Below are 15,433 nucleotides of genomic sequence, written 5' to 3' on the forward strand. Positions count from 1 at the left end.
ACTGTCATCTGATGAAGTTGTTTCTTGGTTAGTGGCTATTTATATCTTTAGTGTCGAATTTGTGATAGCTACTGATGGAGTAAAAAAATGGTGGAGTAAAAAAAGTGGTGTCTTTTGCTAACGTGGTTAGCTAATAGATTTACATTGTGTCTTCCCTGTAAAACATTTTAAAAATCAGAAATGATGGCTGGATTCACAAGATGTTTATCTTTCATCTGGTGTCTTGGACTTGTGATTTAATGATATTTAGATGCTAGTATTTACTTGTGACGCTATGCTAGGCTATGCTAGTCAGCTTTTTTACTGATGGGGGTGCTCCCGGATCCGGGTTTGGGAGGAATTAGAGGTTAAAGTTAGATTTATTTGTCACTGGCCTACACACAATACCCCATACTGACAAAGTAGAGTTATGTTTTTTGATTTTTTTAAACTAATTAATWAAAAAATGTAAAGCTGAAATGTCTTGAGTCAATAAGTATTCAACCCCTTTGTTATGGAATGCCTAAATAAGTTCAGGAGTAAAAATGTCCTTGACAAGTCACATAATAAGTTGCATGAACTCACTCTGTGTGCAATAATAATGTTGAACATGATTTTTGAATGACTACCTCATCTCTATACCCCACACATACAGATAATTGTAAGGTCCCTCAGTTGAGCAGTGAGTTTCAAACACAAATTCAACCACATAGACCAGGGAGGTTTTCCAATGCCTCACAAAGAAGGGCACCTATTAGTAGATAAAAATGTTTTAAAAAAAGCAAACATTGAAAATCCTTTTGAGCATAGTGAAGTTATGAATTACACTTTGGATGTTGTATCATTACACCCAGTCACTACCAAGACACAGGCATTCTTCCTAACTCAGTTGCCAGAGAGGAAGGAAACCGCTCAGGGATTTCACCATGAGGCCAATGGTGACTTTAAAACAGTTACAGAGTTTAATGGCTATGATAGGAGAAAACTGAGGATGGATCAACAACATTGTAGTTACTCCACAAAACAAACCTAATTGACAGAGTGAAAAGAAGGAACCCTATACAGAACAAAAATATTCCAAAACATGCATCCAGTTTGCAACAAGGCACTAAAGTAAAATGTGGCAAAGCAATTACATTTTTGTCAAATCCAATAAAACGTATTACTGAGTACCACTTTCCATATTTTCAAGCAAAGTGGTTGGTGGCTGCATCATTGGTATGATTGTAATCGTTATGGAAATATCGAATGGGGAGGCACACAGGCAAAATCCTAGACGAAAACCAGACACTTTCCACCAGACACTGGGAGAAGAATTCACCTTTCAGCAGGACAATAACCTAAAACACAAGGCCAAATCTTTATTTTAACCTTTATTTTACTAGGCAGTTACTAGTTAGTTAAGAACAAATTCTTATTTTCAATGACGGCCTAGGAACAGTGGGTTAACTGCCTTGTTCAGGGGCAGAACAACAGATTTGTACATTGTCAGCTCGGGGATTCGATCTTGCAACCTTTTGGCGGCCGGTGGCTCTAACCACTAGGCTACGCTGCCGGCCCAAATCTACAGTGGAGTTGCTTACCAAGAAGATAGTGAATGTTTCAGTGTTACAGTTTTGACTTAAATCTACTTGAAAATCTATGGCAAGCCCTAAAAATGTTGAATACCAATGATCAACAACCAATTAGACAGAGATTGAAGAAATTTGAAAAMAATAATGGATAAATGTTGCACTATCCAGGTGTGGAAAGCTCTTAGAGACTTACCCAGAAAGACTCACAGCTGTAATCACTGCCAAAGATGCTTCTTCAAAGTATTGACTCAGTGGTATGAATACTTATGTAAGAGATATTTCTATATTTCATTTTCAATAAATTATCAAAAAATGTCTAAAAGCATATTTTCACTTTGTCATTATGGGATATGTGTAGACAGGTGAGAGAAAACAATATTTAATAAATGTTCAATTCAGGCTGTAAAACAACAAAATGTGGAATAAGTAAAGGTGTATCAATACTTTCTGAAGGCACTGTATATATTAATTGGGTAATGTGTGACCAGTGTGTGTGTGTGTGTGTGTGTGTGTGTAATAACCACCGGCCACTAGTTTAGCCTCTGAGGGAAGAGGTTTCTCCCACTGACAAATTAATACCTCAGAGAGTACAAAGCTGAATGGTGGCAATAAACTCATTCGTCCAATAATGAAGAATGACTTTTAATCCCCTCCTCCCCCTGCGTCGTTGCCACATCTGTGACTGTTGCCATGGTGACCCGGCGGCTGTAGCCTTACCTCATTGCTTCCCGAAGTGCTCCGCGCTCGCTCAGAGTTGTGTGTTTGATGTCATCAAAATTGTTCTCCAGCGTCACGCAGCTCTACGTGTGTGTGAGAGAGAGAGAGAGAGAGAGAGAGAGGGATGAGTGTTTGTTTGTTTGTCTGTTTGGTGTCTGATGCGTTTCATTGATCGTAGGGCTAATACCCTGGATTCTGTCTTAATCCACTTCAATACCATCGCAGCACACCAAGCTTTTAGGAAAAGAGAATAAAATGTATTCTTTATGCAAATTGCACTTTAGCTCCAAAACCCTGACTTTGTTGTGAATGAATCATCAAATACTGACATTGCAATGTTATTGTCCAGCGCATCATTTAAACCACCGCACGTCATCACCCTCCTCTCTCTTGGGGTCGGGGTGAGCCGTTGTCATGGCATCGGCCCTATCAAATCCCCGGGACCCCTCCGGAGCGGAGATGAGCCTGGGGTAGGGGACAGACTGAGCCAAGGAGAGAGAGAGAAGCCTGGACGTTATTGACACGCTGACGATTAGCGAGGAAGGAACCTCTGCCCTCCTGCCGCCACCGGCCAGATAACCACTCAGCTCAGCCTAATCTCCCTCCCTCCTTCCCTTCTCAAGAAGTGTGTGTGTGTGCGTATATGTGTGTGTGTTCAGACCCCACTCAGTGACCACAGGCCACAGAGTCTAATCCCTTACTCATACTCAAGAGCTGGATCATACAGGCCCGGATGTTTGTCTTTAATAACACATTCTGAACAACACAATCAACTCTCCAACCCTGCCTACTGCCATTCAGTACCACAACAAAGCAAAGAAAGTCAGGTAGCCTCAGACCTTGCGGTGCTAAATTGTCCTCTTAGATGACATAACATCACCATACTGTGTAGTATCTATGTATACCATGCACCATGACTGTACACAGTACCATCACTCCTCTATGAGTGACAGCCCTTTCTACATAAATGGAGTGATGTTTATTTTGTATATCAATTATGTACAATGGTGGATGATGGCATGGCCGTTTACGGCAATTACGTTTGTTCAGCAAACTACTTGCAAGACCAAGCCTGAGGATATCCAATTCAAATACCCATTGACTTGTAGCTCGGTTGGTTATTAAAACTATTGCTGCATTACAAGATCGATATAATCTTAGAACTTCATCCATAAAATGTGTGAAACTAATACACATATACCGGGAGGAAGGGAAGGGATTTTATCCATAAAGATAATGATTATCTCCCTAAAGTGTTTCTACTGGAATTGGTTATAACGTGAGTCAGGTGGTGGTAATGTTCACAAGCACTAACTCGCTTATGTTCTTCGCACAAAACGAAATGCGGAAGGCCTGCATTTTACACCTAATAATTAGGAAAGCTCTTCAATTCTTATTGACACCTAATTTACATGATTGAAAACCAAAGTGCAAGTCAGTGATTTTCCCAATTGAATTCTCGTAATGTCTACACTGAAGTATTTCAATAATTCGATGGGATTAACAAATGTTTTCTTTCATTTCGTTGTTCAAACAATAAAAATAAAATGATATGGAAATGTGTCATTATTTGCGTTGTTTGAGCGTGTGTGAATGACAAGGATATGTTTCAAAAACAATTTGTGTAAGCTAGTTTTTATTTTATCTGTCCTCTGGGCAAGGGATGGAATATTGCATTAATAAGCCATATTCATTCAAAAGTGTTGTGAATGTGTCACAAACACATCGGAACGTCATACCATTATGAGGGTACTAATATTGAAACTGTAAAAAATTGTAGATCTAAGTGAAGAACTAACAAGAGTTTAGTATATTAAGGGTAGTTAAGCCATCGTTCCTTTTTGGAAATAATGATTGATTTTCCTCATGTTAACCTTCAAGCTACCAACATAAGAGCACAATAGTGGATTACATAAAGGGCATTGAATCTGGCATATTGTATGGCACACCACAACTTTGTCAAATATTCATTCCACTCTAGCAGCAGCACGTGCCAGTTAGCGATGAGACCTTGGGGGATTCCCATACAGAGCAAAACACAGCTATTAGCTTGTCTTGTGAGATTTATGAATTTTCATATCAAATAACGGTGATTAATCTCAGGCCATTAGGAGAGATATAGCCCACCTCTCTTTATGTCTACCATAAGATTTTAAACCCCATAACATACATACCTACCTACCTACCAACCCCCTCAAAGTTGCACTAAAACAGACAGGCAGAGCCATCTAAACAACAAATATTCAAATGCAATGTCAGACACACCTACAGTACCTACCTTTATATACCTAATAAAACACATTCCAAAATGTTAGGAGGGGAGAATATTATATTCCAATTATGTCACGGCCAATGTATTTACGCCATAAGCTTAGTGTTCTATTATACATTCAGAAGAATGAAAAGGTCCTTGGAGGGAAGAGAGAAGAGAATTACGAGGAGCTTCTATTAACATCAAATCTTAACATAATTCATTTCATCTCCCCCACCCCTCGGTAGGAGCGGCTTAGGCAGGGTAGTGCTTGTGTTGTAATACTCCATGTATCTGCTGGTTAATCCTACGATGGAAGTGGGGAGGGAGAGAGGGCCACTGCTGGGATTACCAGGGGGGTCTGTGTGTTTCAACTGATAAAGCCCATCGATCACAACCACCCCCATACATACCACTCTACAGCTCCCCGACTAACACAAACACACACACACCTCTTTGTGTTCTCTCTCTCGCACACACACACGTGTGCTACACCCTAATGTGGTGCTGCAGCCTGCTGACATTTGATCAGGCAGAGAGAATCAATGTCTAGGTTGATCAGTGTCGTGTAATTATCCAGAGGTAGTCAGAGATAACGAACCAGTCGTTTACACAGTATCTGACTCACTGGCTCCACTCTGCTCACAACACAATGACCTGCTTTAACCCAGCCAAGACACACACACACACGCACACACGCACTAACTCAGTCCACTGTGTCAATATTCCATCCCAGTGCCCCCTGTCGATCACCCCATGCTGGTGCATGTCTTACCAGGGACTGAGAGGATGAAGAGATCAGGGATTAAATCAGTAAAGTGATGATGGAAAATATGCTCCAGTAAATATGTGTCCACATTTACCAGAGACTGTCTTATAGATTTATCTGTAAAAGATAAATGAGTGATGAATTTCCACTCGCAAAAAGTCGAAAAATGTCATGTTCAGCTCTCATCTCAGCTAATCTCTCACTAACACCAAAATCAACATTAGGCCATCACCAAAAATCTGTGGGCCACATATGGAATCCTTCCGCTCCAATGATGAAGTATACTCCTCTGTTCTCTCAAAATAAAACATGTCACATTATTTGAACTAAAACGACAAGATAGCCACACAGTTGTAACTACTAATTAGCTGAACAATAGGTGAGGCAGCATGAAACAATTTGAATCCATTTATTTTGTTTTGATATCTTCATATATTTCTTAATATAAATGAATCTCCTTTTTTTCCCTGACATGCAATGCATTTAATGAACAATCTGTCTTCACACTGCAGCACTATTAGAGGCATGACCCATTTACTTTTATCACAATGTGATGGAGTGGAGCATTTGCTCCTCGTTTTACTCACTTTAAATCCCTTCAATAGTGACAAATAAACCTGGCAAAAGCACTAATGTGGTCTCATCCATAATATTGTGTGAGAAGACAATTATTTCACATGTAAAGATTAGAATACAATACATCTCCTGGCAGAAAAGACCTGCTGTTAAAGATTACATCTGGCCAAAAAGACCACTGGTTATGATTATGATGCTTTAGCCCTGAAGAGGTGAGACATTGGATATCATTGTCACTGAAAAAAACTTGAARGCTTCAAATTCTCAAACAAAGATGTGTTTCCCATTTCAGCCATTCTTACATACTGTACATGATCAATGTTGTTGTATAGTTCCCAATGCAATATCAATTCGTTTGACAGCCTCATGTGTTGTCTGTATTGCAGAACATCCTCAGTATCTTTAAGTGTTCTTTTTTATTGTTGGTGTACATAAATACAACTTAACTTTCAGACCAACAGAAACCTTCATTTAATTCTAAAATGTTATTCCAGTGTCTGAAAGCCTTAATTATCATTTTGGAAAAATGTCTGAGAGAAACCATCACCTTTAATTTATGCATATCACAACAAAAAATAATATATATATATATATATATATATATAATAAATAAAATTATATATATAAAAATTATATATATATATATATATATATATATATATATATATATATATATATATATATATATATATAAATAAAACGAAGGCAAGATTACAATTTTTTCCTTAAGACTTTGATTGCGATCGGAATGAAATAAACCGTTTAAAAATATGCTCGTTTTTTTTTCTTTCCTTGTTTTTATTGGACCTTGACTGTGACCGGGTACTGAGTGATGATTATGAAAGGCAATTTAAGACATTTAACGAATTCCAGACAGGATTCACTTATGGTAGATTTTTTGCCCTCTTCGCTTTCATCGTGTCTCATTAAAGCAATTACCTTCAGATGCCTAATAAACCTCCCAGAAGCCTTTTCTGACACTCAAGCACATAGAGAGAGAGGGGTGAGGGAGAGAGAGAGAGCCTTCTAAGACACCAAAGCAGAGAGACAGACAGACCGAGATGGAGAGAGAGGACAGCGACAGAAGAGAAAGATAAAGAGGGCCGATAACACCAAAAGATAAAAGAGAGAGAAAAGACACACAGAGAGAGAGAAGAGAGAAGAGAGACACACACAGAGAGAAAGAAGAGACACACACAGAGAGAGAGAGAGAGAGAGAGACACACACACAGAGGAGAGAGACACACACAGAGAGAGAGAGACACACAGAGAGAGAGAGACACACAGAGAGAGAGAGACACACGAGAGAGAGAGAGACACACAGAGAGAGAGGGAGAGAGAGAGAGAGAGAGCGAGAGAGAGAGAGCGAGAGAGAGAGACAGAGAGAGACAGAGAAAGACAGAGAAAAAGAGAGGCACCAAAGCACAGTCTTCAGACCAGAGAAATAACACAGAGGAAGGAGCATTACGAGGATAGGAGGATAGGCAGAGAGAGAGTAAATGTGCTCTAACTCACTGGTATCACAAAGCAGAAAGATAGACCGATCCAGACTCACTACTGAGTTTCTGAGTGCTTAATGCCCAGATATCATGGAAGACTGCCCTGCAGTATTGCTCCGTGGATTAGTAAGGGAGCTATTACACCGCAAATAGGTAGGGAACCCCTTCAAAGATCCCCTTTCAGACATAAACTGCATCCCTCAATATCCTAGCCATACATTAGGACGCTATATGGATGAAGGCTCTTCATAGATCCACCTCTAAATAATGGCTGCGTCTCAAATTACACCCTATTCCCTGTATAGTGCCTTACTTTTGACCAGGACCCATCGGGCTTTGGTCAAAAGAAGTGCATCAAATCAAAGTTTATTTGTCACGTGCGCCGAATACAACAGGTGTAGGTAGACCTTACAGTGAAATGCTTACTTACAGGCTCTAACCAAAAGTGCAAAAAGGTTATTAGTTGAACAATAGGTAAAGAAATAAAAACAACAGTAAAAAGACAGTGAAAAATAACAGTAGCGAGGCTATATAATAGTCATATAGGGGAGGTACGCGCAATGCCGTCGGGGATAGGCCAAATGAAAATGTGATTCACATTTTAAAAATAAAAATTATATCTGCATATATATATTTTTTCACATTTTCAAACAGTCCATTTATATTTTCCAATGGGCTATACATTTGGGTGATGTTTTTTCTCGCCTGAGTAGCCTTGTTTCACTGCCAAAAATAAAATGAAACCATCTAGAGTTCAGCGAAATAACAACACAATGTCAAATACAGGTAGCCTAGTCAAATAATTACCATSCAATCACATTAACCGTTACTCTCTCGCGGGAATTCAGTCCGTATGTAGCCAAAAGTAGCTGCTGCTCATTCCGTTTGCTCGAAAATTGATAAATGGTTAAAAAAAAAAAGTAAGGCCTGCATCCATAGAGACACATACCAGCTCTACTGGTAGTACTGCTACTACCAGCAGTACTACACCTGCACCTGTCGACGACACAAGTTGTTCTGCTTTCACGAGCACATCCAATGCTAGCGTCAGTAATTCTACATTTGTTTCTAGCCCAGCAAGCATGGACACTGACAGTTGTGAATCTGATGCAGCCGAAGAGCTACTGCCCCATTACCCGGGAAAGCACCGAACAGACAGGGACATTGGACCATTGAAGAGGCGCAAATATGATGAGAACTACATTGATTTGGGGTTCACTTATATTAAGAGTAGTGCCTTTCCTCAGCCACTGTGTGTTATATGTGCCAAAGTACTATCTCACAACTCGATGTAACCTTCACTCTTGCGCAGACATTTAGAAACAAAACATGCCAATTTGAAAAATAAGCCACAGGAGTTTTTTGAGCGAGAATTCAGACATGTATTTAAGCAACAGAGAGCATTAATAAGAAGGGGCTAGAAGCGTCTTATATGGTGAGCTACCAAGTGGCTACGTCAGGCAAGCCCCATACTATTGTGGAGGACTTAATTCTTCCTGCTACTGCAGATAGGGCTAGGACAATGCTGGGGGAAAAGGCCAAAAAAACTATACAGACAATGCCTCCATCAAACAACACTGTTTCACGACGCATCAGTGACCTGACAGGAGATGTTTTGAAACAATTACTGCCAGTGAATTCTATGCGTTACAGCTGGATGAGTCAACAGACGTGGCGGGCCTGGCACAGCTCCTGGTATATGTCCGTTACGTTTATGAGGGGTCAATTAAGGAAGACGTCCTCTTCTGCAAACCACTGGAAACTAGGACAACAGGAGAGGATATTTTTAAAGTACTGGACAGCTTTGTGACATCAAATGGACTTTGGTGGTCAAGATGTGTTGGTAACTGTACTGATGGCACAAAAGCCATGACAGGAAGACATGGTGGAGTGGTAATGTGCGTGCAAGCAGTTGCTCCCGACGCCACTTGGATACACTGCAGCATCGACCGAGAGGCTCTTGCTGCCAAGGGAATGCCTAACAGCTTGAAAGACGTTTTGGACACTACAGTGAAAACTTTAACTTTGTTAAAGCAAGGCCCCTGAACTCTCGTGTATTTCCTGCACTATGCAATAATTTGGGCAGCGACCATGTAACGCTTTTACAACATACAAAAGTGAGCTGGTTAACAAGGGGCAAAGTATTGACACGTTTTTTTAACTGAGAGACGGGGTTAAAGTTTTCTTTACTGACCATCATTTTCGCTTGTCTGACCGCTTGCATGATGACGGGTTTCTCACACGACTGGCTTATCTGGGTGATGTTTTTTCTGAATTCACCTGAATGATCTGAATCTAGGATTACAGGGACTCTCCGCAACAATATTCAATGTACGGGACAAAATTGAGGCTATGATTAAGAAGTTGGAGCTCTTCTCTGTCTGCATTAACAAGGACAACACACAGGTCTTTCCATCATTGTATGATTTGTTTGTGTGCAAATGAACTCAAGCTAACAGACAATGTCAAATTTGATATAGCGAAGCCCCTGAGTTGGGTGAGCAATTACGCAGGTACTTTCCCGAAACGGATGACACAAACAACTGGATTCATTAACCCTTTCATGCCCTGCCTCCAGTCCACTTACCGATATCTGAACAAGAGTGCCTCACTGAAATTGCAACAGGCGGTTCTGTGAAAATTTTATTTCAATCAGAAGCCACTGCCAGATTTCTGGATTGGACTACGCTCAGACTATCCTGTCTTGTCAAATCACACTGTTAAGACACTGATGCCCTTGCAACCACGTACCTATGTAAGAGTGGATTCTCAGCCCTCACTAGCATGAAAACTAAATACAGGCAAAAAAAGACAGACTCTCCAATACAACCCAACATTGTAGAGTTATGTGCATCCTTTCAAACACACCCTTCTCTTTAACCTGTGGTGAGTGATTCACCATTTTTGATTAACAAATAAGGTTTTATATGTAAGATGGCTAAGAGCAAAAATATTGATTATTATTATTTGTGCCCTGGTCCTATAAGAGCTCTTTGTCACTTCCCACGAGCCGGGTTGTGACAAACTCACACTCATTCTTATGTTTAATAAATGTATCGTATAGTGTGTGTGTGGCAGGCTTACAATGATGGCAAAAAACTAAATTTGAGAGTAGCACTAGGGTCAGCGCAGAGGGGGTACGCAGCTGGAGGTTGAATGTTTGAAGGGGTACGGGACTATAAAACGTTTGGGAACCACTGATATAGGGAATAGAGTGACATTTGGGATGCACGTCATGTTTGTGACCTCTATAGCATCCGTCCTGACCCCCAGAACACTTATACGGATGCTCCAGATTCTGACCAAACTTCTTAATTAAAATGGGCATTGTTTTTGCCTTTCGCAAGCGGATAAATATGTTACATAGTATCACTCTATAGCCTATCGTTAACAGAAATCAAAGACAGCTATGGACTATAATGGTTTAGCAGTAGAAGGGTGTTTGGATGGAAGAATGATCAGGGAGAATGCTGTGTGTTGCCAAAACACTTTCAGTTAGATGGTTGACGTCTTGTTTTGTAACTTTGATAAAGATATGACAACATTCATCACATTAACCTAAAATACTTCATCCACACATTTACTCATGATTATAGTAGACCACTAGACTGTATGCTTGGTTATTTCAGATAAAGAACTTCACCAATCCATGAACATAAATGTGTGCATAGGTTCTGGATATACGCATATACGCCATATGTTCTAACTATTAAGCTTTTCAACATTAAATAAAGTGGAGAATCCATCACCATTGATTAGCGTGATGAATTAGCTAGTTGTACTTAGGCACAGAGCAGTCAGCAGGGAGAGAGAATAATCTCTCCTACAAAACATCTCCAATTTATTTTGTGTATATATCAGACACACACACACACACGCATGTGCATACACACACAAACCACTGTCACAAGCACACGTACGCTCACTCTCAAACACATACACACACACACACACAGACAAACAGAGTGTCATATCAGTTCCCTTCAAGGACAGACGAGGGACTGCAGCCACCTGCCAAAAAACAAACCGTGAGGCTGGTCTTAGGAGATATTCTCTGAGACTTTGACAGCATGTGCCTGGAATCCTAAGATAATTGTGTTTGTGTGTGTGTTTTGTGTTTGCTTGTGTGCGACAGGGACGTGACAGTGAAGTGTGCTTGTGAGTGTGTGTGTGAGTGTGTGTGTGTGCATGCGTGTGTGTTTGTTATCTTGTCAGGGTGTCCAGGACACAGCTGTGGACATTGACATAAGTCCAAGCAAAGGTTAAAAAACAGCTACCGGAGATAACCTCGTCAGACGAGGTGGGGATCCAAGAAAGACACGGTTCTCTAAATTTGGAACCAGTACAACGTCTACGACAATCATATGTCTTGTTTGGTGTGCGTGCGTGGGTATGTGTGTGTGATGGGGGGGTTCAGGGTGCTCTACTCACATCACAGCCTTTCTCTGGGTTTCTTTTCCAGTGCTTCTTCTCTACTTTCTTAGCAGAGGTGGAGCAGATATCAGCATGGCTCTTCACCCGGGGGTTCAGGGCCAGGATATTCTGATAACAGAGGGAGAGAGAGGGGGAGGCGGGGGTGGTGAGAGAAAAAGTCGACTTTACAGTAAAACAGAGCAGGGGGGGGGAAACGATGTATACCTCAAAAGTAAAATATGCATGTCAGTTGTATCACAAAGCATATTGTCGGAAATGTAGATGGTTTTCCTAGAAAACGGTTTAGATGGTTATCCTAGAAAACAGTTAGCTAAGATCCCTGTTAAGAGGTTGAAATAGTCCTTATGGTCTAATGACTCTATTTTTCAGGTATTCCCTTTTTCCAGTAGCAATAAATACCAATCAATTCACTAAGAGTATACTATTTTTCCTGTAACATGAACGTCTTCCAAAACAAATCAGAAATGTGCATTGCATATGTTGCGTCATTGCTCTACATTCAGGGTTGCAGTTGTCCCATGGGCATTTCCACGGTAACAGAGTGATGCTGAGACTCKGATTTTTCACTTTAAGATGCATGTCAAACAAAAACCAATGACTGCAAAGTTAAACAAACCATATAACTATAGGCACAAGGACTAACAATTTCCACAGAAAATTTTACAAAAACAAAAATGTCCTTGAAGAACAGTACAGATGCAAAGTCTGGTAATAGAATGACGGTTTTACATTTTAGTCATTTAGCAGATGCTCTTATCCAGAATGACTTTCAGGAGCAATTAGATTTAAGTGCCTTGCTCAAGGGCACATTGACAGATTTCTCACCTAGATGGCTCAGGGATTCGAACCAGCGACCTTTAACAGGCACAAAACTCTTATCGCTAGACTACCTGCCGGTTTGTGCTGTTGGTGCCATTCTGTTACCAAATTTCCAAAACACCATCCTCACACGTGACAACAAAACCGTCAGTCGTGTAACCTTCCATTACAATCAACACCACCCCCCCCACCCTGCATTACCACTGATCAGCAATCATGAGCCTCTTCACTGTATTCATTATGAATGCAACACACACTCCAGTTTAAGCAGTGCACAGTAGAGCATAGAGCATTCATGAAACATCATTCATAAAGATCGGGAACCTGCGAAGACCGCAGGGACTTGGATTCTAAACACTGTGTGTGGATATGAGGATGTAAAGCAGCTCTAGGGATTCATATTACTGCATACTGTTTTCACAGTAACTACAGAGTTGATACATACTGTGATATATGAGGTTGTCTGCGCTCTTTAAATGTCCTTTAAACCAAATAATGTCTGTTCCAGGTGCATAAGTATTAAAATGGGAATACTGGAAAAGATGGAGATCCGCACACTGTCGAGAAAGAGAAATACATCTAGAAACTGAGGCTTAAATAGAGGTGTTTTATTGGGACATCGTGAAGCCCAAAATGTTGATTGTGCAGAAAAGTGAAGGGTGAAAAACAAAACAAACGTTTTGGCATCAAGCCATCATCAGAGTGAATCGTGAACGCACGAACTAGGCTTCTATTTGAGGTTAATTGTATACAGTATGTCACATGATCTAGTGAGGAAATCCATACATGCAAAAAAGTAAATAGTACAATAGCATGATTAAAAGTACAATACAATGCCTTTATTTTTGCATTTATTCCCCTTTTTCGACAGTGTATGGGTCTACATCTTTTCCTTGGGACATATTGATAAATCAATTGAGTGTGTTGGCAGCCAGTGTTTGCTTTGGGGGGCAAGAATATGCCTTGTAAAATCTGAAGCTACACGTTCAGTCTACTGGTTATCAAATGCTTGTGCTGTCTTATGTCAGGTGTATCCCCCAGACCTAGCAGCTAGCTCTCCACCACTGAACGTTTAAATGCTGAGTTTTGGGAGCAGATTTGGGAGTCTATTTCTCTAGGTACTGTGCAGATGGTTTGGAGAACATATTATTTCCCCCCCTCTGTTTCCTTGGTGCAATCATCACTTTAGCATTGCCCCCCCGATTGATGCAAATGCTGAGCATAAAACATTCAAAGTGCATCTCTGAGTAGCATTTTGTGTATACCCTATCCACCATGGAATCATTCCTTTCTCCAACAAAAGTAGCAGCATCTAACCTCAATTAGTGTCCCACAAGCTACGTGACAAGACATTACGCTTTTTCTTTTCATATTTTCACAGTAGGTGGAAGGGAGAAGACCGTTTCATATGGAGGTAAGGGGGTGTTACGGGGGTGTTATTGTAAAAGGCCAGGCCTGGGCCTAACATAACCTGTGTCTCTTTCCCTACTATGTTAGCCACGCTAAATGAAATGTCACACTTTATGCAACACCAAAAATCTGCCTATTAATTCTTTCATTTCACACCTAATAAAGTGTAGTTACACCGCTGCGTTTCTTATTTTATTGTCTGTTAAGGCCTGTGGGACTATTTTTTCATTGTGTGGTCTAGATAAAGCAACATGGCAGCGGTACATGCTRGAGGTAAACCAATAAGGACCGAAAGGTACAAATATTCTGACAGCGGAGACAAGTCTCTTGGGATCCGTTAGGAACAATGATGTTTTGACAGCATGAACATAACAACAAAGATATGATTTAACTGTCTGTATCTTATTAAAATAGTTATGTTTATATTATATCCACCCTTTACAACTATAACGTGTCAGAACTGCAGGGGCTGTTTTGATCTAGAAGCATTACACCGGCCATAACTTAGAACGCATGGCAGTTGGTTTGAAGTGGTTCCAAAAGATTTGGAACAAACACACATAATTAGTACTTAACACCCAGAGGAGAAGCAGGACAAAAAGATGGGAGAGTAACTGCCATAGAATGAATGAACAAACGTTCTTGTGAACAATAACCTATCCAGACTAGCAAGAATCTGATTAGCCAGAAACACTGCACTACCAAACTTGCATTAGAGAGAAAACGATTAAACATTACTTTTTTTCTTTTCTAGTTATAAGGTTAATGTAAAACATTGTGAAATCCTGATGATGCTTCCACATTAAAAAACAACATACTAGATTCAGCAACTGTGACTCTCGTATCACCAGAAACATTTAAATGCCTAAACTGTTTGGGTCTCCAACATGATGTATTAAACAGAGCGACAGAAAGAAATATCAGGATTAACAAAAACAACATATCGTATTTCCATGTCTTCAATGTTAAATAGACCCTCCCTCACTGCATACAGACCTGTCTTAGTGTTTGTATCTCCAGCAGAGAACCCCATTTACAGCCCTGTATTGACCTGGCCTCCTCAAGTGGAAAATGTACAAGAGAAACAGATCCATGGCGGTCAGATCCAGGCAGGGTTGCAGGAAACACTAACCATGTTTGACAGCGGCTAATCTACTGTGGTTGCTAAATGGTTAAATGAAGAATAATAACAGGGACATGGATACCAGGCAGGGTTAATCCTATGGTGTTTAAATCTAGATTGAGTGAAACAGGGTAGTGTTCAGTAAGGTACACCGTAGCAAAATGTTCTGCAACATAAACAAACACTGGGTGTTCTTACTGGTTCAGTGTAGTATCTCCCTGTTTTAAATCGTTTTCCCTACTGCACACAACCCAGATGCCCTGGCCTGCACCATAGAAAAGA

At 40.4% G+C, this 15,433-nt stretch overlaps 1 protein-coding gene across 1 annotated transcript in view; it reads right to left on the bottom strand.

Moving 5' to 3' along the window:
- Positions 1-15,433, bottom strand: part of dpyda.1 (dihydropyrimidine dehydrogenase a, tandem duplicate 1) — a 200,903-nt gene that overhangs the window by 171,090 nt on the left and 14,380 nt on the right. Inside the window, exons 2-3 of the mRNA XM_024000164.2 lie at positions 11,797-11,907; positions 2,271-2,353 (exon numbers count right to left, since the gene is read on the bottom strand). Coding sequence (XP_023855932.1) covers positions 2,271-2,353; positions 11,797-11,907 — 194 coding nt within the window. The remainder of the gene's footprint in view (positions 1-2,270; positions 2,354-11,796; positions 11,908-15,433) is intronic.

The sequence above is a fragment of the Salvelinus sp. IW2-2015 genome, linkage group LG14, assembly GCF_002910315.2.
Source record: "Salvelinus sp. IW2-2015 linkage group LG14, ASM291031v2, whole genome shotgun sequence".
Taxonomy (NCBI): domain Eukaryota; kingdom Metazoa; phylum Chordata; class Actinopteri; order Salmoniformes; family Salmonidae; genus Salvelinus; species Salvelinus sp. IW2-2015.